This window comes from Phyllosticta citribraziliensis (genome assembly GCF_038025025.1).
Source record: "Phyllosticta citribraziliensis strain CPC 17464 chromosome Unknown J3D65scaffold_5, whole genome shotgun sequence".
Taxonomy (NCBI): domain Eukaryota; kingdom Fungi; phylum Ascomycota; class Dothideomycetes; order Botryosphaeriales; family Phyllostictaceae; genus Phyllosticta; species Phyllosticta citribraziliensis.
The window spans coordinates 122,304-141,650 of record NW_027117342.1 but is presented as its reverse complement, the minus strand read 5'-3'; the positions used below and the strand labels follow the sequence as shown (position 1 = coordinate 141,650).

Here is a 19,347-nt window from a genome sequence, read left to right as displayed (position 1 = left end):
TGCAGTCAGTGTTGACGTGTGGTCCGCATCCGGCGTGGACGAGTTTTGGTCCTGAGGTTGCTCCAGGTCGTAGTCTCTGCTCTTGTTGTCATTAGACTCTCCTCTCCAATTAGCGACGCCCTCGTCGACGTGATGAGCTCCACGCGCAGTACCGCAGCAATTGGCTGGGCGGCCATCAGCGCGCGCAATGGGTTGATCAGTGGCCGCCGACCGCTGCGAACAAGTGAAATTGGTGGATTCCGGGGATAGCAGGTCAAGGGCGGAGTAGACAAAGGGCGAAGAGGATGGCCTTATTGATCCAAGTGGTGCTGTCGAAACGTCCCAGTACACGAACTCGACCTGTCAGCGTGTGAGATGGTGTCTAGCTTTGAATGAAAACAGGGCAAGGGAGGCGTACATTTCGAGCAGCTTGGAGGAACTAGAACGATCGGATGTGGGGCGAAGACGGAAACGGAGGGTGATTCAACTTGTCGACCTATACCAGTGTGGTGACCGGCCTTGAATGAAGAGAGGGCGAGGAAGGCGTGCTTCTCTGGCGACGTCTGCTGGTGCGGACGCTTGCCCGGCTGCGTTTCGTCACCGGCGGAAGTACGAGCAAATATCAAGTCCCGACCATGCCCCACTTGAGAAACTCTTCAATCCTATCACAAAGGCGGCGGCGCCCTTATCATGACGCGCCGTCGTCGCACACAAGTCATCCGGCGCAAGAAGCGATCGCGGGCTCTGGTTTACCCTTCAACTTGGCATGCGTGGCCTCAGCGTCTTGGACCGCGACGCCCGCGGGCGGCGTCAACGGCTGCCGACATGGCATTGAACGGGTCCGTCGCGATGGCGGTCCTTCGCCCAAGATGCCCAAGATGCCCAAGACGCCCAAGGCTAAGGTGGATTCTTGGCGAGTTCTATGATGCGCATATCGTTCAAGGCAAAGGCGCCCCAAATAAGGTAGATTACGCTTTGTCCGACCTGATAGCACCCACTGAGCTGCTCCATGGCCTTGTCGGTCTCGTTCATGGGAGGAGCGCGAGATTCTTCGGTCGCTGTCTGCCCGTCGGCCGTCATACGCTCTTGCTCCATTTCAGAGTCGCGCTTCCGTTTCCTGGGGCGCTCGATCATAACAAACGGATTGGATAGGTCGATTCCCTCGTTCAAATCCTGAATTGTTTCGTCCGGAGCTCGGTCAAAGGTCCAGTCGACGTCTCCGAGCAAGGTTTCGGCATCATCGCGTCTTGTGTCCTCCACGCTTGCTTCACTCGCGGTCCTTGTTGCTGCCGGTGCCGCTCACTGGAGTTGTGTCTTCAACTATCGGAATTGAGACGGGGCCAAGGTTGTGCTGGCGCTTTTGCAGGTGTGGAGGGGTGCGTTCTGCGGGAGAGGACGGGTCGCGTTCTGCGGGAGAGGGCGACGCGCGATGTGCGGGGGAGGGCGACGCGCGATATGCGGGAGAGGACGGCGAGCATATTGTGGACGGGGGCGAGGTTGGCAAGGGTGACTAGGAGTAGCACATGGTGTAAGCAAGCATCATTTGGGTTGAATTATATGGTTGCTCACAGTGTAGAACTGTCGCTGAGGGGGACTTGGAGCGCTTCAGGGCTGTCCATCTTGCTGTTGGGTGTCAAGTCGAGGCAAATTGCGCGCCTTGTCGCTGGCGGGAAAGGCAACTCGCTGGCGGGAATCATACTCGCTGGCGGGAATGGCCCTCTTAGTAATCACCTTCTTTCTTGCTGGTGGGGAGGCCATTCCCGCTAGCGAGTATGAATCCCGCTGGCGAGAGAGCTGGTCACGTGAGCGAGGAAGCCATACTCGCCGGCGAGTATGCTGGTCACGTGAGCGAGGAAGCCATACTCGCCGGCGAGTATGCCGGTCACGTGAGTGAGGAAGCCATACTCGCCGGCGAGTATGCCGGTCACGTGAGCGAGAAAGCCATACTCGCCGGCGAGTATGATTCCCGCTAGTGAGTGGCTGAGTCACCCGCTGGCGAGTATGCCGGTCACGTGAGCAAGTGGCTGAGTCACCCGCTGGCGAGTATGGTTTCCGCTGGCGAGTATGCCGGTCACGTGAGTGAGCAGCTGAGTCACCTGCTGGCGAGTATGCCATTCCCGCCGGCGAGTATGCCGGTCACGTGAGCGAGAAAGCCATACTCGCCGGCGAGTATGATTCCCGCTAGCGAGTGGCTGAGTCACCCGCTAGCGAGTATGATTCCCGCTGGCGAGATTGCCATTCCCGCTAGCGAGATTCACCGGCCACTACTTAACACGTCCTGGGGAGCCCACGAGCAACTGGGCATCTTGGACAGCACGTTGGGCCAGGTCTTGTCTATACCAGACGTCCGCATGCGCGACTCGCCTTCGTAATGCTTTCAACTCCAACTTCTTTTCCTCCTAACGACGCGCTCCTAATTGCTCCAAAATTGACTCTCCTGAGTCCACAGTACCCTGGCAAGCGATGCCACCAATCAACAGGCTACAACCACCGAGCCCTCCACTGAGCCCTCCACCGAGCCCTCGACGCGTGCGCTGCTTCAACAACACAGCACCACGCTCAAGATGTCAAGCCTGATAGCCTACCTAATATAAGAAATAAATGACATCTAGGAGGATATCACAGCATTTTCTCTTCAGGATATACATTCTGGACTTCGCTAATAGCGTAGGATGACACACCAAGAATATCGGATGCGGCAACTTGGGCACCGAATCGGTTGGCTTGTGGGGTCCTCCTCCTCCTCCTCATTGAGATCTTGATCGCTTGCAGTATACACGTGGACCGCTCAGATTCGTCGCGACTTGGGGCTTCATTCCATGGCCAGGCTCTTGGGTCTGTCTGCCTTCATTTTCGGGTCTATTTGTGTGCTTCGCCCCAGCTTCAAATTCTACAGCTTATCCTCGCCTCACTCAGGGTTTCTGGTGGCTGAAGGCTTTCCCTCTTTCTATAAGAGCTCACGGAGTGTGTCGTTGACATTCGGCGCGCCCTCATTGGTGTCAACGGGTCAGCTTGGATTACAGCGGCCAAGCGGCGCCACCAGAGTCACCGCGCGCCTGTTCTCCACAAAACCACAGCGACCACTCGTCAGCCTTTCTCCTCTGAAGTCGCTCCAGGCACCGCGACTCATTCCAGAGCGAAGCAGCGAGCGAGGCTCGCCCCCGTTCCCGCGGACATTTTCTTCATCTTGTCCCCTGGAGACGAGCCCTTACACCATCCACTACCCGGCATCGACAGGCTATAAGTGTCCAAGTAGGACTGATGCAGAGAATGGTACGTGAGGTGACCTTGGCTTTGGCCGTTTACACGTTGGTGGGCCAAGATGCGATGAGACAAGAAGGAGAAGAGCAACAGCAACGGCGGGCGTAAAGAAGATGAGAGAAGAATTTATAAGGCGGTTGTGATTCTGTTGGATTAGCGTTGGCGACACCGGGAAGAAAATTGGTCTTCCTGCACTCCCACTCTTGTTAACCTTACCTCCATCTCAACTCTACTCACCTTCATCTCAACCACTCTACAGCTATCCCAAGCTATCAGACGAGTGCGTCGCCATCTCCAATTTCTCAGCCATTCTTGCTAATCAAGACGACTGCATAGGATTCTGTGTTTGGAGTCCGGGCATTAAAAACTTTCCTGAACCAGCCTACGCCAACGACCTACTTGAGACGTCACTGGACATTGCCGCTGTTCAAGTACTGTGTGAAATGATCCTGCTGCCTTCGTCCGCCGCCGTGCTCCTACCTCCCATCATCTGCTATCCTTTACTCACCGCCCTCATCTTTTTAGAGTTCACTTCTCACTTCGGCCCCCCATACTCCTACTACCGCCAAAGCATGTCTATAAACAGAGGTGCTTGCAAACCCCTTATAAGGATGCAATCTTGAGACAAGGTTGTAAATCTCGCAGCTGTGGGACTGAAAGAGGTAGGAGACACATTACCAAACCAAGGGAGTTTTGCGCTAGCTACCCGCTGGGCTGTTATTCAAACTCGATGTACGCCTGCTCGAATGTATCCTTCAGCTCCTACTCCTCCAGTTGGTCCGTCCTTTCATCACCTTGTGACTGACATCTTGCTTCAGTTGCTGCAAACTATCCTTAACCTCCTTCCACTGTTTCCACGTGCGACGCCTGGTGTCGACTCGGTCCTCTGATGCTGTCGAGCCGCGCATCCCATATATTGGCCATGGTGCGGAGCCTGTCGATGACTGCCTCGCTCGTCAAGCACCATTCCTTCCATCGGGTGGTTGGTGCTTCTCGACCGTATCAAAACCCAATATATGGTGATGGATGCGGTGACCACGATGGCCATGCCTCAGCTCGCACTCCATACGCGCAACACGTTTGTGACCGCACAGGCGAGATTCATGCGCAATGTGGTTGCCACATTCCTGGCTCTTACACTTTGGTTTTCCACATTCGTGCCGGCATGCATCTTTCTTAAGAATCAGAGCTGTGGTCGCGTCCTGAACTGGAGCTGAATCAGAGGCTCTCATCCTACGCCTTAGAGATTGACCTCTGCTATGCTACCAGGACATGAACGGCGTGAAAACTTCGAGACAGGACGAGAGAACATGGAGACGCATATGCATGGGGCCAAGTTGAGCAAATATTTGGATCTGTGGGTACAGTGCTGATTGATTGAATACATAGGTGCGTGGCATTCAGCGGGGCTGGCCGTAAATCCATGACACCACCCCCAACTCCTCCCCCACTTGCTGACGACCCATAATCCTGTGGAGAAGTGGCGGCCAGACGCGTCGGGGACTCTGAAATGGATTGTCCTGAGTGAAAGGGCTGCTGTGGGTTTCCTCGTACTGTACTTGAGGCGTGTTTGCTGTGGATGGACGTGATCGTCTCGACGGCGGCGGCAGCTCATCAACCTCGTACTCCTGAGCCCGAGCATGTTTTCTCCAAGCGTGCTTCGACGTCGGATGCTGTTATTGCTCTCGCGGGACGGGTTTGAGGCCAGATTTGACTGATGGGTACCTCGCGCCGCCTTCGTCGGCTCTGCGTTCGCTGTCGAAGTAGCCCGCCCGGGCAGCACACACGGACGGCGGATTCCAGTCTGTTCAACCTTCGAGACGCCAGAAAGTGGGAGGAGCAATCTGCGGACAGGAGACGGTGTGCTCGTCAAGTTTTGCGCGTATGTGAGCTGGAGTCGAGGCGACGATGGGCGCTCGATGAGCTCTGTTTGCTGGGCCGGCGCGTTGGAGTCGCGTTTCGGTAAGTTTGGTTTGCGACGAGGCCGTCGTCGACGAGAGAAGGTTTTCGTAGTGCATTTTTTGGGAGGAGAAGTCGGCGCGTAGTACAGCGACGGTTTCTTCCAGCTTTTGCGCGTAGGTGAGCTAGAGTTGAGGCGATTATGGGCGCTTGATAAGGTCTGTTTGGGCGGCCTGAGCGTTGGTGTCGCGCTCGGGCGAGGTGGGCTAGGCGGGCGAAGTAAAGAATCTGAACATTGCGGCCGTCGACCCCATGGAACGGGCGAGGCGAAGAATCTGAACATTGCGGCCGTCGACTCCATCGAACGCACCCAGCGGGTGAGGGTGCTTGTTCTCGTTGCTGCACCATGTCGTGGGTTGTAGGAGTAGCCGTTGTGCTTTGGCGTACCGGTAGAATCAGACAAGTGATGGTGAGGTGGATGCGATGAAAGAAGAGCGTCAGCGGATGTTGTGATTGATGATGGAGGAAGAAGAGGAGAGGAGGAAGAAGAAGAAGAAGAGGAAGAGGAAGAGGAGGAAAGCCCAGGTCGCCAGCTCGTCACTCCCTCCGTCTCCCCCGCCTCGTCGCCTTCGACCCGCTCGACCCATCCATCTTGCCTTTCTCAGCCAATACCGACAAACATCTGCCTCTCGGTGGCTGCCGACAACGAGAAGAGATGCTCCTCAACCACCGCCGAGCCTCTCAACCTTCTCATCTGGCGCTTACCTCTCCTCTCCTCTGTTCGTCTCGTCCCTGCTCCTGCTGCTGCTGGATACTAATGTTGGCCAGAAGAACGACGTGAACAACTTCCAACCGTCTTCTAGATCGTGCCGGCCTTGGCTGCGGCGGCTTCATCTTGCCCGCTCGTCCCCGCCGGAAACAACTGTCGAGGATCGACTACCCACCAAGGTTCCATGATCCAAACGAGGAAAACGCGTTTGTCGACAACATCGCCCCAGCGTGGCACGTCTTTGGTGCTTCGGACGCCGCGGCCTTGTGGGCCAACCTGCGGCTCCTGACCGACGCAAAATCCGCCCAATGTCGCTACCGCATCCAACCGCATCGTTGCCAGGAGACTCTGGACGCGGCGGCGACCGAGGAGCTGGTCTAGCTAGAGACGCAAATCATTCGACTCCCTGCCATGCAGTGGAGTAGACGAGGGGAGTCCCATCTACGGCAGGGTGGTCCTGATCAGGTCAGACAACGTCACCGTCAGTCCATCAGGCCCCGCCGGCGGGCGCATTCCTGGACGCTTGACGACTCGAACTTCATCCCTCTCACTTTCAATTCACGACCCACCACCCTCAAGTCTCGCCAAGTCCTCCAATGTCTCCGGTCCCGCCGTACTCTCTCTGCTCCGCGCCACCCAGCGCCTGCTCAAACGCCTCAACGCTGCTATCGGCTCCACCGCACAATTCCCGACCACTGGGGACTTGGGGCGCTGAATGCGCAAGACGTAAAGCACCGCCGCAAAAGCCGCCGACGGTCTATTGGAATCGCCGGACAGGTCAGCTCTAGGTACACCTCCCCTTCAAGTTCTCTTTGCATGTCCGGCCCAACTTCATTCTCCGGCTGCCCAGGTATGCTTCCCGCCGAAGCTCCCCTCTCCAGGTGTGGTGCTCATAGGGGCACGCCATCGAGGTCATGGCACGATGCCAACGGCGCTGTTCGCAAAGCGCGGCCGCGTGGTATCGCCGCTGCTGCTACTGCCATCGCCAGCGTGGCGCTCTCGCACACGTCGCCCGGGGCTCGCGAGGTCGTCAACGGCCGCCGCGCCGCCATCGAACGCTCCTCCACCTCCACACCAACAACCACCTCCACCCACGCTGCCGACACAAGGGCATAGCGAGCCCATCATCAAATGCCGTCGTCAGCGCCATCAGGCTCCCAGTCACCCCAAACACGGCTACAAATAGCAGGCCTTCTCGGCCAACAGCGGTCTCGATCTGGAAGCCCTTATGATTTGGACTACCACCTGACGCCATGCGCGCGCTACGAGCTCGCGCATGACCATCATGCGTCTACTGCTTATGCTCATACTCACAAGGCTATGATATCCCGATGGAAACTGCATGCCTGCCTTCCCTCCAAGTCTGTTGCGCGTGCTACACAAGATGACGACAAGGAAGCGAGGGCGCGTTTCCCCGGCAGAGGAGGGGACAGTGCTGTGGCGGCAGATGGTAGCACCCGTCAGACACTGAACGAGGCCGAGAGAGGCGTGCGGCGGTTGACGAGAAGCGTGGGAGATGTTAAGAGAGCACCAGGACCATCGGCTTGGCATGTTGGTGCGAAAAAAATGGTTGACAGAGGTGGATGACACAGTTCTGGGGGCTGACAAGTGCACATGGCTTGTTATTCTGACCAAATCCTGCTCATGGGACGATCCGGCCGTTGTTCCCAGCAGCCACCGTGTTTGAGAGATGAGGCGGCGGCGCTGTCAGGCGCGTTGCCGACGAAGTCGGGACGACCCTGGCGCACTGTTGATGCTGATATTGCTATTGCTAGAGTCCTCCAACCTAACATCAATGTCATTATCACTTTCAGAGCCTTGCTTCGCTCTATTTCCAAAATAATCAGCCCAGGGGTCTACTGGCTTCCGTTTGGCATGGGAGCTGGATTGTTGTCAGGTTTGCTGGACTTCATCTTGATCGCTGCGGTGGTATCCTCAGGCTCCCTCTCGACGTCTTGCTTGACAAGCGGTTCTAGCTCTTTGATGGCATCGCCATTATTATCTGCAGGGCCAGTGAAGACCTCCTTGGGGCACCGGAAACGCGGTCGAGTACTGCGGTGATGTCCGTCAGTGCCGCCGTAATTCATTATATTTTCTCTATGTAGTGGTGGTGATGCTTTGATTTGAGCCACGGGCTGGGCTTTTTCATTTGATATTCATCCATAGCCCTTGTTCCTCCTCCTCCACCCCCCATCTCCCACTGATTGCCCGACTCTTCTGTGCACAACAGTCACCAAGTGCCGTTGAGCCCGCGCTGCCGTCTGGAGGCTCGTGGCTAAGACTCGATCGAGCTTCCTGGCAAAGCGCGTGAGGTGCTCGTGCGCGCAGCTGCTTCGCGTCCCCCCTCCCCCCTTTTATCATACTCGGCAACCAGCTGCGGGTGAATTTCCTCTTCCCGCTCCATAGTCGCGGCGTTTATGGCCGGAGCGAGGCCAGGCGCGGGAGGCATCATCTTCCGTAACTCTCTTCCCGGTCATACGAAGACAAGCGCGGATTGAGCGAGCGTGGCGGGCCTGGCAGCAAAAGGTCAGTCAGTCAGTCTGCTAAGTAGCAGGCAGGGCTCGACTTGCATGACGCCACCGATGGGGCCGTCATACTCCTCGCCATCAACACCAGCAGCAGCAGCAGTGGTCGAGCTGCCATGGCGACCGTCAGTGCGGACGCTGCCTCTGACGACTCTTCGTCGGCTGGCGTGCCGGGCCCGCCGGCCATGGCCGTACCGCTCTCATCATGCCTGATACTCGCGCGTCGGCCAAAAAAAATTGGAAAGGGGCCGTCGCGATACATAAATGCGGCGCGCGCAAACTCGAAGTCGCACCAAAGCTCGTCGTCCTCGGGCGGCCACACGCGGCCTCAGCAACTAACTCTCACGAACGACGCACCGGCTCGGAATTCGACGGCCGCCTGGCCGGCCCACCATGGCGATGGATTTGCTGTGAAAGTCCACGTTGGCGTTGGTCTGCACGCGCTCATTGATTGATCCAGCTGCGCAGGTGTTCGCACTGTACTGGTCGACTGGATTTTGGGCAACAAGTCCTTTGTCAGTGCGGTGCGCCTTGTATGGCCGTACCAGCAACAGCGGAATCTGCAATTAGGAGCTTCATGATGAGACAGTCTCTTGTACTCTCGTGAAGTTGTCCTTTTGTGGAAGTCGACCTTTGGATTCGGCCTCGTCTCAGCCTCAGCCTTGACAACCTTGCGCGCGCGCACATGCCGAGGAAGATGAAGACGCTAAAGTACTTTTTTTTAGGCGTCGTCATCACGCTCAAGGGCTCGCTTGAGCAGCTGTAGAATCAGGTCGAGAAAAGTGGCGTCCGGCTGCTTGATTTCCGGCCTCTACTTGGCTGTGGCCGAGTTTCACGACCAACTAGGGGCTGAGCGCGCACGTCCTGGTCGACAGTAGGCCGAGGGATGGTGGGCCACGGCTTTTGAATTGCTTGCTGCAGTCTTTGGTCCAATTATGATGCGCTGCGTTTTGGATTCGGGCAGGCATCAAGATGCCAGGCAATTTCTTCGAGAGGCGAGGAGACGTGATGATGATCGTCAGCCACGCGCTTCGACTTCTAGAGACGGCAAACGATTTTAGCAGCATTCGTGTGGGCCCATGGCCGGAAAGACAAGCTTCGTAGTGAGCCGGTGGGCGGGCCATCATCATCCCTATAGGGATTCTAGTGCGCCGCGGCTGCTATTTCTTCGTCGGTGGTGGTGATTAGATGACAGTCCCAGCGGTTGAAGTCTCCCGTTTGCCTAGAGCGGAATGCGGAAGAGGGATCAATGTCCACAGACTCGATCCCGTCTTGACCAACCACAGCACTAAAACTTTTCAAGGCCAATCTCGACACCAGCGTCGCTGGCCACGACCAACTCCAGCTTGTAGACACGTCAGAGGCTCTTTAAAAAGAGCACAAGATGGCCGGGCATGTCGTCTATGGGTCTGGAAGGCAGGACACGAGGTACTGGAATGATGAATTGGGACATGGTTTCAAGATGGATCTTTGGTTATTTGCGGGCGGAACCAGCAGCAGCATTGGAGAATGGGACGGGTTGCTGGTACTCGAGGGGAAATCCAGAATTTGACGTGCATATGCCATTGACGGGGAGGACCAAATAGAACATTTGTTTCAGGCGTTTCGAGCTGGATGTGTGCGAGACATGATTGGGACACGAAGACTGACCACCAGGACAGTCATGGCCAATTCAAAGACTCGGACTCGGACATGGCCTCTCTTATTCCCCGGCTGCACCATCATCATCACCACCAGTTGTGCGCCCAATCCACCGCTTTTAGATCCATCGGAGGCCTGACCAAGACACGTTGTCCCACCACTGTCCATTCAATCGATGTGGTGCTGGCGGCCGATACCGAGTCGTGGGGTTTCAGGCTGTATGGATTGAGAAAAGGCGGCAGGAGGAGGAGGAGGAGGAGGAGGCGGCGTTGATACTGTGACAATCAGTCGCAAATGGCGACAGCACAAAGTCCATAACTTCAGGCGCTGCGGTCCTTGAGCCACGCTGCAAGCCGTCGACACAACGCGGCCAATCTGGCGCAGCTGGAAAACCAACGTACTTTGGCGACACCTGATGATACTGAGACTTCCAGGTTGTACGCCCTCTTGTTGTTGAACTTGATTGTGCAGTCCGTCTCGTTTGTTCCCCAGTGTCATCTTTCTCTCTGAAGCTGCGTGACAGTGCGACAGGGGTGCGATGGTTGCCGGAGCGAGACTGTCCCCGTGAAGTAGCCATCGACACAATCTCGGGTGACAGGGCATCGTGACGCGGCCGCAGCTACTGGAGGAAGATGAAAAAGCAATGATAGAGATGGTAGTGATGGCGACGAGGGATGGCCTTGGTCGTGCTGGTGTTTGTGTTGAAGTGTCCAGTGAAGGAAGTGGAGGAGAGCTTGTCGGAGAAACGTTTTGCTAGCACGTCCAACATGCATGCATGTCTCGACGACGACTAGGAGGTTTGTGAAAGGCGGTCCGAGGCGGGTATGCTCAAATTCCAGTCTGTCTTCTGCCCCGTGCGGTCCATTTCCGCCGACGCCTGCTGCAGCACCGCCTCGAGCACTTGGCAGAGGCGCCTGCTCTGAACCCCCGCGTCTCTGGTGAGAGCCGTCTCTGTCTGTCGGAGCTGGAAGCTCTGTGCGTCGAGTGCGGCCGCGAGCGTATTTGCTGTGTCCGCGTCCACTTGTCTTGTTGGCCGCGACAGCGCGAGCGTGTAGCTCCAGCTCGCCGCCACATGGCGTCCTCGGAGGCGCTGGTGACTTTGGGGAGCTTCACCGAAAGCGGCGACAGCTGCGGGGCAGTGTTGTGCTTTGAGCCAATCTTCTTTGGTTGGATGTGCTCCGCGTGTTTTGGCAGGGCGCCATTGCTGAGCTCTGGGGGGCCGGAGATCCACTCGTGAATGAGGAAGAGAAGAGGCACAATGCGACACAGGCAAGCCTGCCTATCAAGCACTGCTGGAGCCGAAGCCGCGTGAGGTAGACCGCATGGGCTGCGAGCTGGTGTGGAAATTGTGAGAGCCGAACGAGGCCTGGCGCGCCTGCGGCGCTGGGTACCGCGCGTACAGATGCTTCTTGGCCGGGGACAGGTGAGGTCTGCAATGCTCGTCTGCGAGGCACCCGTGCGGGCGCCAAGCGGACCTGAAGTGCTTCGGACCTCCTGTGGTGTGCCGGGTGTAGGCGTAGCAGTGTGGGCGTGCGACGGTTGTGGCAGTACTCCAGAGTCGCCTTTTGGCATTCTTGGTCGGGCTGAGAAGTTGGGGCAGTACTTTCGATGACGCGAGCGTTGTCGGGCTCGATGAGGCGCTGCAGTTCGGCGAGATGGTGCGCGAGTTCTGGCGGCGGCAGCGAAGACGTATGGTGGTGGTGGTGGTGGTGGGCCGTCATGGTCGTTTCGGTCGAGGATGATGGCCTGGGGCGACGACCGTGTGAGCGTCGAGCATGACGCGCAAGCAAGCGAGAAGATGAAGTGGCAAGGAAATGCACAGGAAGTGTGACACGGAGTGAGGGAGTGAGGGTAGACGCAGATGGATGGACGGACGAAGAAAACGACAAACCTACCGACATGTACAGGCTGGCACCTGCGGCTTGTTTGCTCCATGCCTGAGGCCGAGAGCGACGACGACGATTGTCTACATATTTAGTTTCTTGGACCTTCATCAACCTCTTTCGATCCTCCATCCACTCAATCAAAAATGGCACGATCCAAGCTCGGGAAGCCGTCGAAACGAAGCCTCTCACAGCGTATGTCCGACAACACCACAGCCAACACACTGCACATTGCTGACACACAGTTCGCACGCGCAGCTGGCGACCCCACCCCTCGGCCGCCGGTCAGGCGTCGCAAGTCCAGTGCCGTTGCCATCAGGGAAATCAAAGCATGCCAAAAGTCGACCGACCTCTGCCTGCGCAAGCTGCCCTTCTCCCGCCTGGTCAGTATGCCACAGACACAGCCACACACACATACACACAACTGACCAACACGGTACCAGGTGCGGGAGATTGCTCAAGCAATGACGGATGGCGCCAGCGGGGTGACGCGGTGGCAGGTCAAGGCGTTGGAAGCGCTGCAGGAGGCGGCCGAGGCGTACCTGGTCGGTGTGATGGAGGACACCAATTACTGCGCCCAGCATGCCCGTCGCCAGACTATCAAGCAGGTTGACATGCAGTTGGCGAGACGGATCCGCGGTCGGTTTGAGGCCCATTAACAGTAATTCCGTCCGCGGCAGCGGCACAACATACATTGGTTGATTGGATAGAGACAAACCGACAGGGGAGAGGGAAGCTCTACAGGAAGGAGAGGAGGCTTGCGGCCGTCGAAGATGGGGATAAGCACTGAATTCATGCAGATTGACGTGCGCTGTGTGTGCTTTAGCTTCTTGTGTGAATCTGCCCAATGTCATTGAATGTAGTAGTATCAGCAGACTAACCCAGACATATGACTCGCCACTACCTAAGCAAGCTCGTCCTCTCCGTCCTCCTCATCATCATCATCATTATCATCATCATCGTTCAGCTTCTTCACCAGCCGGTTGTACTGGGTAATGGCCATTGCCTCAGAAACTCCCAGCTCTTCCGCAATGCCTTTGAACTTGAATCCTTTGCGGCGTTGGCCCAGGAGGTGGTCCTTTTCGGCCTGGGTCCATCTTCGGTATGATTGACTGTCGCCACCGGTGGCCGAGCGACCCTTCTGGACGTCGTAGAATCGTTGCCTCGCTGCTTGCAGCGTGCGCCCGGGCATGTGCGCTGGAACAATCTCTGCCCACGGCACCTTCTTGTCCCGCAGCTCTTTCATCCTCGCGTCCTCCTCGGGGGTCCAATTGCCAAATTTCAGGGCGCTGGCGTCGATGGGTTCGATGCCTTCCTTGGTTGTTGTCGTGATGGCGGGCCGAATCGGCACATTTGTTGTTGTCCTTGATTCGGAAGAGTGAGTATGAAGCATGTCAACAACAATCGACCCTTGGTGAACTTACTCGTGCTTGTCCTCTTCTTCTGCCTCGACATGACTGTCCATCCTCTCCTCGTCCTCCTCGTCGTCCTCTTCGCCCTCCTCTGCCTCCAGCGTGTCGTCCATCCTTTCCTGCGGGGTTTCATCTTGACTGCAAGCGTCATCCCAAGCCAGAGCGGCGAACGGCCCCTCCTCCGGGTAATCTTCCATGCCTGCAAGGTACCCGTGGTCTTGCACCAGATCGCCAGTCGCCAAATCCACCACGTCGTCTGCGCCGTCACCGTCGTCTCGCGCATACTTTGCGAGGAAAGCGTCGGTGAAAATAGCATCTGCCCATGCTGGCGGCAGCAGCGGTGATGGCGCTGCGGCCTGGTCGTGGGGAGGCATCGAGTAGGATGGCGGTTGATGGATCTGCAACGATCTGGTTTGGCGTGAAGAACGGAGGAGGTACTGGCGAAGGAGTCGTTGTTTGCTGCGTCATTGTTTGCTGCACCTAGCTAGCTGGGTCTTGTGCGGAACCAGGCAGTCGGCCAGCTTGCCCCCAGGAAATCCCTTCCCACGAGGCCACACGAGGCGTTTCGCGTCGAAGGCGGAAAGAGTCGGCGCCAGTCTCTTCGCATGATCAATGGTGTGGGTTGTTGAATATTCAAGATTATTGGATCGTCTCGTTCGTTGGTGTTGACGGTACCACCGGCGACGAGCTTACCTTACCCCTTTGGGTTTGGCGCGTCGGCGCGGCCGACCCCGGCTGTCCACCCATCATCCCCGCCCCTCGACGCGACTCTCGCAACTATCTCCATCCCAACTCTCCACACCCACCAGAAGCTGTGAACGCGCCTGAATCCACGCTTGCTTGCGCCTCCGGCAACGCCACCCGTCTCTCGCGTCTTGCAATCTACCGCCTCGTGTGCTGTCGCTTTTCGCTCGATCCGTCCAACCCCACCATCTCGTCCGTCAAACATGCTGCCGCAGCCCGAGGGGAATACACAAATACAGTTGGAGGTCGAGGGTACATGAGCTGTGCTTGGATAGCACAGTGAGGACAGAGGAAGAGATGGAACAAGATTGATTCTTTGGATTGGCCACGACGCCTACCGTGTTTCGCCTTTGCTCGACGTCGCTCCGTATGCCAACGACAGCCGCAACAACCTCTGTGTCTATTACCGTGCGTGCGCCTGTCACGATAGAGGATGGAGCATGTCCTTTGACACGTTGACGCCAGGGCCCATGAGATGTATCTCTCTCTCGTCTGGCTCCCCCCTCACAGCTGTAAAGACGGAGCACGCTTCGGCTTCGAGGTCCGTCAGCTCTGGCGTCATTATTTGCTTCGAAGTCGTCGGCTTGAGGTCCTGCAGCTCCGGCATCATATGCTTCTTTATGGCGGAGGCGGCGAAGGTCCTGCAGCTCCGGCACCATCCGCCTCTTCATGGCGCCAAAGTCGTTGACGCGGAGTTTGGGCTCTGCCTCTACCCCCTCTCCCGCCTCCTCCATCCATGTTGCCTTTGAGGAAGACGATGGCCACGTCCTGCCTTTCATTGTCGCTGCCCAGGTATGGGAGCTGTGGGCGTAGTTCTGAGAGGACCCGATGGATTACAAGGCGATAGATAATAGAGGCCAGGACCTGAATGAAGGCGCGCGTCGGAGAAGGCGTGGCGGCAAGTCAAGCAAGCTGCTCTGCATCGTTAACATTTATACCAGGAGTCAAACAACACATGTCTACGCGCTCAGAATGACTGCCATCTGATCCGCCGCCGTTCTTTCACGAAAGACTCGGGGTCGCGACAAAAGAGCAGGGCACACCGCCCAACCCTTGAAACAGCCTGCCTTCGCCTCCTCCATGCAACCCGTGTGAAGCTTTTGGTCCATCCATGACGATCCTCGATCTCTACCTGGCTGTTCTTTCGCGGTGCCGAGCGTGGCCTCATCCAACTTGCGACCCTCCTTTTCCAATGCGCCCGGACACCTCCCACCTTTCCCACGGCGCTCCATCATCCGTCTCCATCCAAGCCCTCTGGCAATGAAAAAAACAGACACAAGGGATTTGGCTTTACACGGGTCTGTCACCACAATCGACAAGCGACACATTAAATTCCATCTTCCTCCCATCATCCACCCTCGAAAAGTCTCTGCACACGAGCATCAATCAAAAGCCGCGAAGAGTTACTCCGTCGAGTTCCAGTATCGGCTAGAAGCCGAGCCTGACAAGCTCAACTCTCGGATCCCTTAGGACAGCCGGCGCGTAATCCGCAGCAGGAGGCGGGACATCGGCGGAAAAGGAGTAGTGCATGGCCGACGGGGGATGCACAAGGGGCACGTCAGTCGTGATGGTTTCCAGCCGCATGGCAGACCGCACGGTCCAGGCAAAGGCGTTGGCGTAGCCGTCTCCGCGGTGCATCAGGCGGCGCGACCTTGGGCGCGTCCCGCGCGTGTCTGCTGCGACGCTGAACGGGCTCCCCAGTCGTCCAAGCATCTTGTGCGGCGTTTGCGTTGTTGAAAGCCACTCCCAGTAGCAGTGGGCGCATGCGCAATGGGGCTGGTGGGAAATTGCTGGGTTGTACAACGGAATCCATGGATTAATGATGGGTGCTTTGTAAGGTTGAGAGCGGCTTTGCTGTTGTGTTTATGCTTAGCTTTCGTCTAACTTGCAAGTTGTTTTGGTGGTGAATACCCTTGAACGTGTGCTGCCCTTGGCAAACTGCAGGTGCTGGGTGTGTCGCGGCATTTTGAGTCCGCGTCTTCAATCTGAGCGGTTGAGGAACAGGATGGTCGCCAGGTGAGGAGGTGAAGACTGCTATATGTATCATTTCTCCTTTCTCTTTTCTTTCCCCATCAAACAATTAATGACAAGTCTAATGGAATTTGTTTTTAAGGCGAATGAGGCGCAAGCGGGGCCGCCGCTTCTTTCTTTTTTGTCAAGTGGCCAAAAGCAGTAACTCTGAGCGTCCACATCATGATGATCCATGCACAGGAAATGAAGGATGTTTGCGTCTGTAGCTGCGCTAAGCAGGGGTTTGCCCCCGCATGCATAGAATTTGTGGAGTAGAACTGAAACGGGAAAAGGAAAGAAAGGAAGAGATAGGGACTGGTAACAAGTTCCGCCACAGCCTTCGTCCTCCACCTCATGAATATCAACTGAGAATCGTTGCTGAAGGCCTAACGGTTGACATTGGCAGGCGCTGTCTCTTCCCACGCTCCCTTGTCCCCGTCGCGGATATCCATCTCCGTGGCCCCAAAAGACGATATGGCGCGTGGAAACGCCGTTGCTGAAGCTTCTGAGGCTCCGAACGCCCCAGAAACCTCTGTTTCTTGCTGCGGCGCAGTCTCTTGCGCTGGTAGCTCGCGGTGGTAGTTGCGGCTGTGGAAGCGTCGGTAGCAGCAGCAGCAGCAAAGCGGCAGAGGCTGTAATTGGGATAGAATGGGAGGAATATGTGGTGGTGGAAGCGTAGATGGGACCTGCCGATGCAGAGGTGGGATGCTGAGAAGGACGAACGAGACCAGAGGGCTGACCGATGGGAGACCTACCTAGGAAGCAGGGGTTTCTATGGGAGTACGCCGGCGCGATGAAGCGTCGTATCTCGTTTTGCGGCTGGCTGGACCACATGCCATTCATCATCCTTTTCTAACGACAAGCACGCCAGCTCCTGGCACGCTTGGAGTGACACCACGGCCCACCAACTCATCCAGTATTCTTGGCTAGGCCTCTTTCGACGGCGTCTGCATACTCGCGATCGGGGGTTTTTGTGCGCCTCGAGGAGGATGTTGATCGGCTGTTGACGTATATCCCAGTCAACCTGGACCTATGAAATGTCACCGGTGCGGGCGAGCAAAAGGTTCTGCTGCAGCCTCTCTGAGGATGCGTCTGTGGCCGCCTGGCCGACCGTATTGGGAGCCTTGACAAAAAGATGTGTCGGCTCAGCGAGAAGACCCGCGGCTCGACCTCGAACCAAGTGCGACCAGCGCGTTGTTTCCGGAACTGTGAGCGGGCTGGATTGAGGTCTTCTGATGCTGCTTGTGTGGGCGCAGTTGGAGCGGTGCTGGTGGTGGCGATGCTAGGTTTCGACCCGGGGCCAGGCTGGCTGTTGCTGTGGGTGGTTTTCTCTGCCATCATGACGGGCGGATGAGGACGAGGACCTAAACCCTTCAGCCAAGCAAGCCGCCACCCCAGCCGGGCAGGTAGTCTCAGCCCAAAGTCTCCTCTGTCGTCGTGATGTAGAACCGATGGAGCAACTGGCCTGCGCCAAGCCGCCAGCGCAGTTGGGAGGAGTCATTGTCGCCATTTTTGCTGTGCCTGCAATGGCGGTGGTGGCAGCGGCGGCTCAGGCGTCGTATGTGGATGGCACGGCGAGAGAAAGAGAAAGAGATGTTCGCGCAGTTGAGGCGGGCGTGGGCGTGGGAGCGGGCATGGTGATGGAGGTGACGGCACGGTACAGTAGCGCGCAAGGATCTGTTGTATGCAGCGGTAGGGAGAAAAGCTAGGTCCAGGTAGCAAGGTAGTGCTTATGTAATGTCGTTTCTCGCTGGCGAGTATGGCCATTCCCGCTGGCGAGTATGCCATTCCCGCTGGCGAGTATGCCGGTCACGTGAGCGAGAAAGCCATACTCGCCGGCGAGTTTGCCATTCCCGCCGGCGAGTATGGCGGTCACGTGAGCGAGTGGCTGAGTCACCCGCTGGCGAGTATAATTCCCGCTGGCGAGTATGGCCATTCCCGCTGGCGAGTTTGCCATTCCCGCTGGCGAGTATGCCGGTCACGTGAGCGAGAAAGCCATACTCGCCGGCGAGTTTGCCATTCCCGCCGGCGAGTATGGCGGTCACGTGAGCGAGCGGCTGAGTCACCTGCTGAGATAACTAGCGGGTCCGGTCCGGTCCCATCGCGTTCGGTTCCTTCAGACGGTCGCGGTGTCACGTGATTTCGCGTTGCGGGCCGACCTGGAGTCTCTCAGGGACCTGAGGTGAGGTCGCGTCGGCAGGTCACGCACTGCTACTGAAGGTAAGGTAAGGTACATGTAGTGACACCCTCTCTCGCTCCACTCTCGTCCACTTCATCCATCATCGATCGCTGCAATCCTCCCGCCGCCTCGCCAGCTTCACCCTCATCGCCCGCCCCTGCTCCCCTTATCCGCCATCCATCCGCTCGCTCACTGCACTCGTCCGTTGGAGATGCTTGCTCAGAGAAGTACTCCTCCCGCCGCTTCACTCCTTCAGAGCTGTACTGACTGGTACGCTTGGAAGAAACACCTCACCGCTTGGCCGCTGTCCTCTGCATTCGAAGCCGTCCATCTCTTGGCTCTTCCATGGGAGATGCTTCTCAGACAAGTACTCCTCCCGCCGTCCTCTCCTTCAGAGCTGTACTGACCGATACCCGACAGGCCGGACTCTACGTTGAAGGAAACACCTCGCCGCCCGGCCGCTCTCCTCTAAGCCTCAAAGAGGCGCTCCTCTCTTCGTGCGTTCTTCCGAACTGTACGAAGTCTGCATCAAAGGAATCACCTCGCCGTCTGGCCGCTGTCCTCAAATCCACCAATCTTGGCCCTCCAAGCTACACTCCGACGTTTCCGCGCTGTTGTCCTGGATTGCCTTCTGGCCCACATCATTTTCCTCGGCATACATCAAGGACATCTTGGGCACGGTGAGATGGGCGACCATTCCCAACAGCCATCATGGCCTCAAGGTTGTTTTGCCGCAAGGCTCCGTTAACAGCTTCTCAAAACTGACTGACTACTACGCGCAGGATATCCCCTCCGCGGGCTCATCGCGTCATCGGTATCGCTCAAGTTGCCTCAAAGGTCCTCGTTTCGTCGTCAGCAGGGGTATTTCCAGAGAATTACGCCTCCCTCAACCTCACCCTCTCTCGTTTATACTGATTTGTAGGTTGCAAGTCTTATGTCCGCACCTAACCCTAGCGAGGCAGATCGGACGATGCGACGCGACACGACAGAAACCGGGCATTGTCTAATTCCAGCCATATACATGTTCACTTCAGCTTCTTCCCTC

General features: G+C 57.1%; 8 protein-coding genes across 8 annotated transcripts; 3 read left to right on the top strand and 5 right to left on the bottom strand.

Moving 5' to 3' along the window:
* Positions 1–876: 876 nt before the first annotated feature.
* On the bottom strand, positions 877–1,598 carry J3D65DRAFT_666782 (uncharacterized protein; the record flags this gene model as incomplete). Its single annotated transcript, XM_066802956.1, has 2 exons — positions 877–1,225; positions 1,549–1,598. The coding sequence occupies 2 exons, from the start codon at positions 1,596–1,598 to the stop codon at positions 877–879; spliced, it is 399 nt and encodes a 132-aa protein (XP_066655760.1).
* Positions 1,599–1,751: 153 nt separating this feature from the next.
* On the top strand, positions 1,752–2,351 carry J3D65DRAFT_666781 (uncharacterized protein; the record flags this gene model as incomplete). Its single annotated transcript, XM_066802955.1, has 3 exons — positions 1,752–1,907; positions 1,980–2,106; positions 2,188–2,351. 3 exons carry the CDS (start codon positions 1,752–1,754, stop codon positions 2,349–2,351), a joined length of 447 nt encoding a protein of 148 aa, XP_066655759.1.
* Positions 2,352–4,384: 2,033 nt separating this feature from the next.
* On the bottom strand, positions 4,385–5,739 carry J3D65DRAFT_313782 (uncharacterized protein). The gene has a single exon (XM_066795293.1). The coding sequence runs from the start codon at positions 5,498–5,500 to the stop codon at positions 4,481–4,483; it is 1,020 nt and encodes a 339-aa protein (XP_066655758.1). The 5' UTR covers positions 5,501–5,739; the 3' UTR covers positions 4,385–4,480.
* A 454-nt stretch (positions 5,740–6,193) lies between these two features.
* On the top strand, positions 6,194–7,054 carry J3D65DRAFT_313776 (uncharacterized protein). The gene has a single exon (XM_066795292.1). The coding sequence runs from the start codon at positions 6,320–6,322 to the stop codon at positions 7,022–7,024; it is 705 nt and encodes a 234-aa protein (XP_066655757.1). The 5' UTR covers positions 6,194–6,319; the 3' UTR covers positions 7,025–7,054.
* A 3,735-nt stretch (positions 7,055–10,789) lies between these two features.
* Positions 10,790–12,148, bottom strand: J3D65DRAFT_313659 (uncharacterized protein). Its single transcript, XM_066795290.1, has one exon. It carries the CDS (start codon positions 12,007–12,009, stop codon positions 10,903–10,905), a length of 1,107 nt encoding a protein of 368 aa, XP_066655756.1. The 5' UTR covers positions 12,010–12,148; the 3' UTR covers positions 10,790–10,902.
* J3D65DRAFT_620887 (histone H3) lies at positions 11,872–12,758 on the top strand. The gene is made up of 3 exons (XM_066799898.1): positions 11,872–12,152; positions 12,216–12,340; positions 12,401–12,758. Exons 1-3 carry the CDS (start codon positions 12,104–12,106, stop codon positions 12,614–12,616), a joined length of 390 nt encoding a protein of 129 aa, XP_066655755.1. The 5' UTR covers positions 11,872–12,103; the 3' UTR covers positions 12,617–12,758.
* Positions 12,759–12,772: 14 nt separating this feature from the next.
* Positions 12,773–14,024, bottom strand: J3D65DRAFT_313667 (uncharacterized protein). Its single transcript, XM_066795291.1, has 2 exons — positions 13,382–14,024; positions 12,773–13,321 (listed from the first exon to the last, which is right to left on the bottom strand). Exons 1-2 carry the CDS (start codon positions 13,741–13,743, stop codon positions 12,862–12,864), a joined length of 822 nt encoding a protein of 273 aa, XP_066655754.1. The 5' UTR covers positions 13,744–14,024; the 3' UTR covers positions 12,773–12,861.
* A 2,017-nt stretch (positions 14,025–16,041) lies between these two features.
* On the bottom strand, positions 16,042–17,187 carry J3D65DRAFT_313599 (uncharacterized protein). Its single transcript, XM_066795289.1, has one exon. The coding sequence runs from the start codon at positions 16,967–16,969 to the stop codon at positions 16,157–16,159; it is 813 nt and encodes a 270-aa protein (XP_066655753.1). The 5' UTR covers positions 16,970–17,187; the 3' UTR covers positions 16,042–16,156.
* Positions 17,188–19,347: the final 2,160 nt, after the last annotated feature.

Coding starts and splice junctions, on each gene's coding strand:
- J3D65DRAFT_313659 (XM_066795290.1), bottom strand. CDS start 12,009: ATGGAGCAAACAAGCCGCAGGTGCCAGCCTGTACATGTCGGTAGGTTT.
- J3D65DRAFT_313776 (XM_066795292.1), top strand. CDS start 6,320: ATGCAGTGGAGTAGACGAGGGGAGTCCCATCTACGGCAGGGTGGTCCT.
- J3D65DRAFT_620887 (XM_066799898.1), top strand. CDS start 12,104: ATGGCACGATCCAAGCTCGGGAAGCCGTCGAAACGAAGCCTCTCACAG. Junction 12,153..12,215: donor GAAACGAAGCCTCTCACAGC/GTATGTCCGACA, acceptor TCGCACGCGCAG/CTGGCGACCCCACCCCTCGG. Junction 12,341..12,400: donor AGCTGCCCTTCTCCCGCCTG/GTCAGTATGCCA, acceptor ACACGGTACCAG/GTGCGGGAGATTGCTCAAGC.
- J3D65DRAFT_313667 (XM_066795291.1), bottom strand. CDS start 13,743: ATGCCTCCCCACGACCAGGCCGCAGCGCCATCACCGCTGCTGCCGCCA. Junction 13,322..13,381: donor GAAGAAGAGGACAAGCACGA/GTAAGTTCACCA, acceptor TTCCGAATCAAG/GACAACAACAAATGTGCCGA.
- J3D65DRAFT_313782 (XM_066795293.1), bottom strand. CDS start 5,500: ATGGAGTCGACGGCCGCAATGTTCAGATTCTTCGCCTCGCCCGTTCCA.
- J3D65DRAFT_313599 (XM_066795289.1), bottom strand. CDS start 16,969: ATGATGAATGGCATGTGGTCCAGCCAGCCGCAAAACGAGATACGACGC.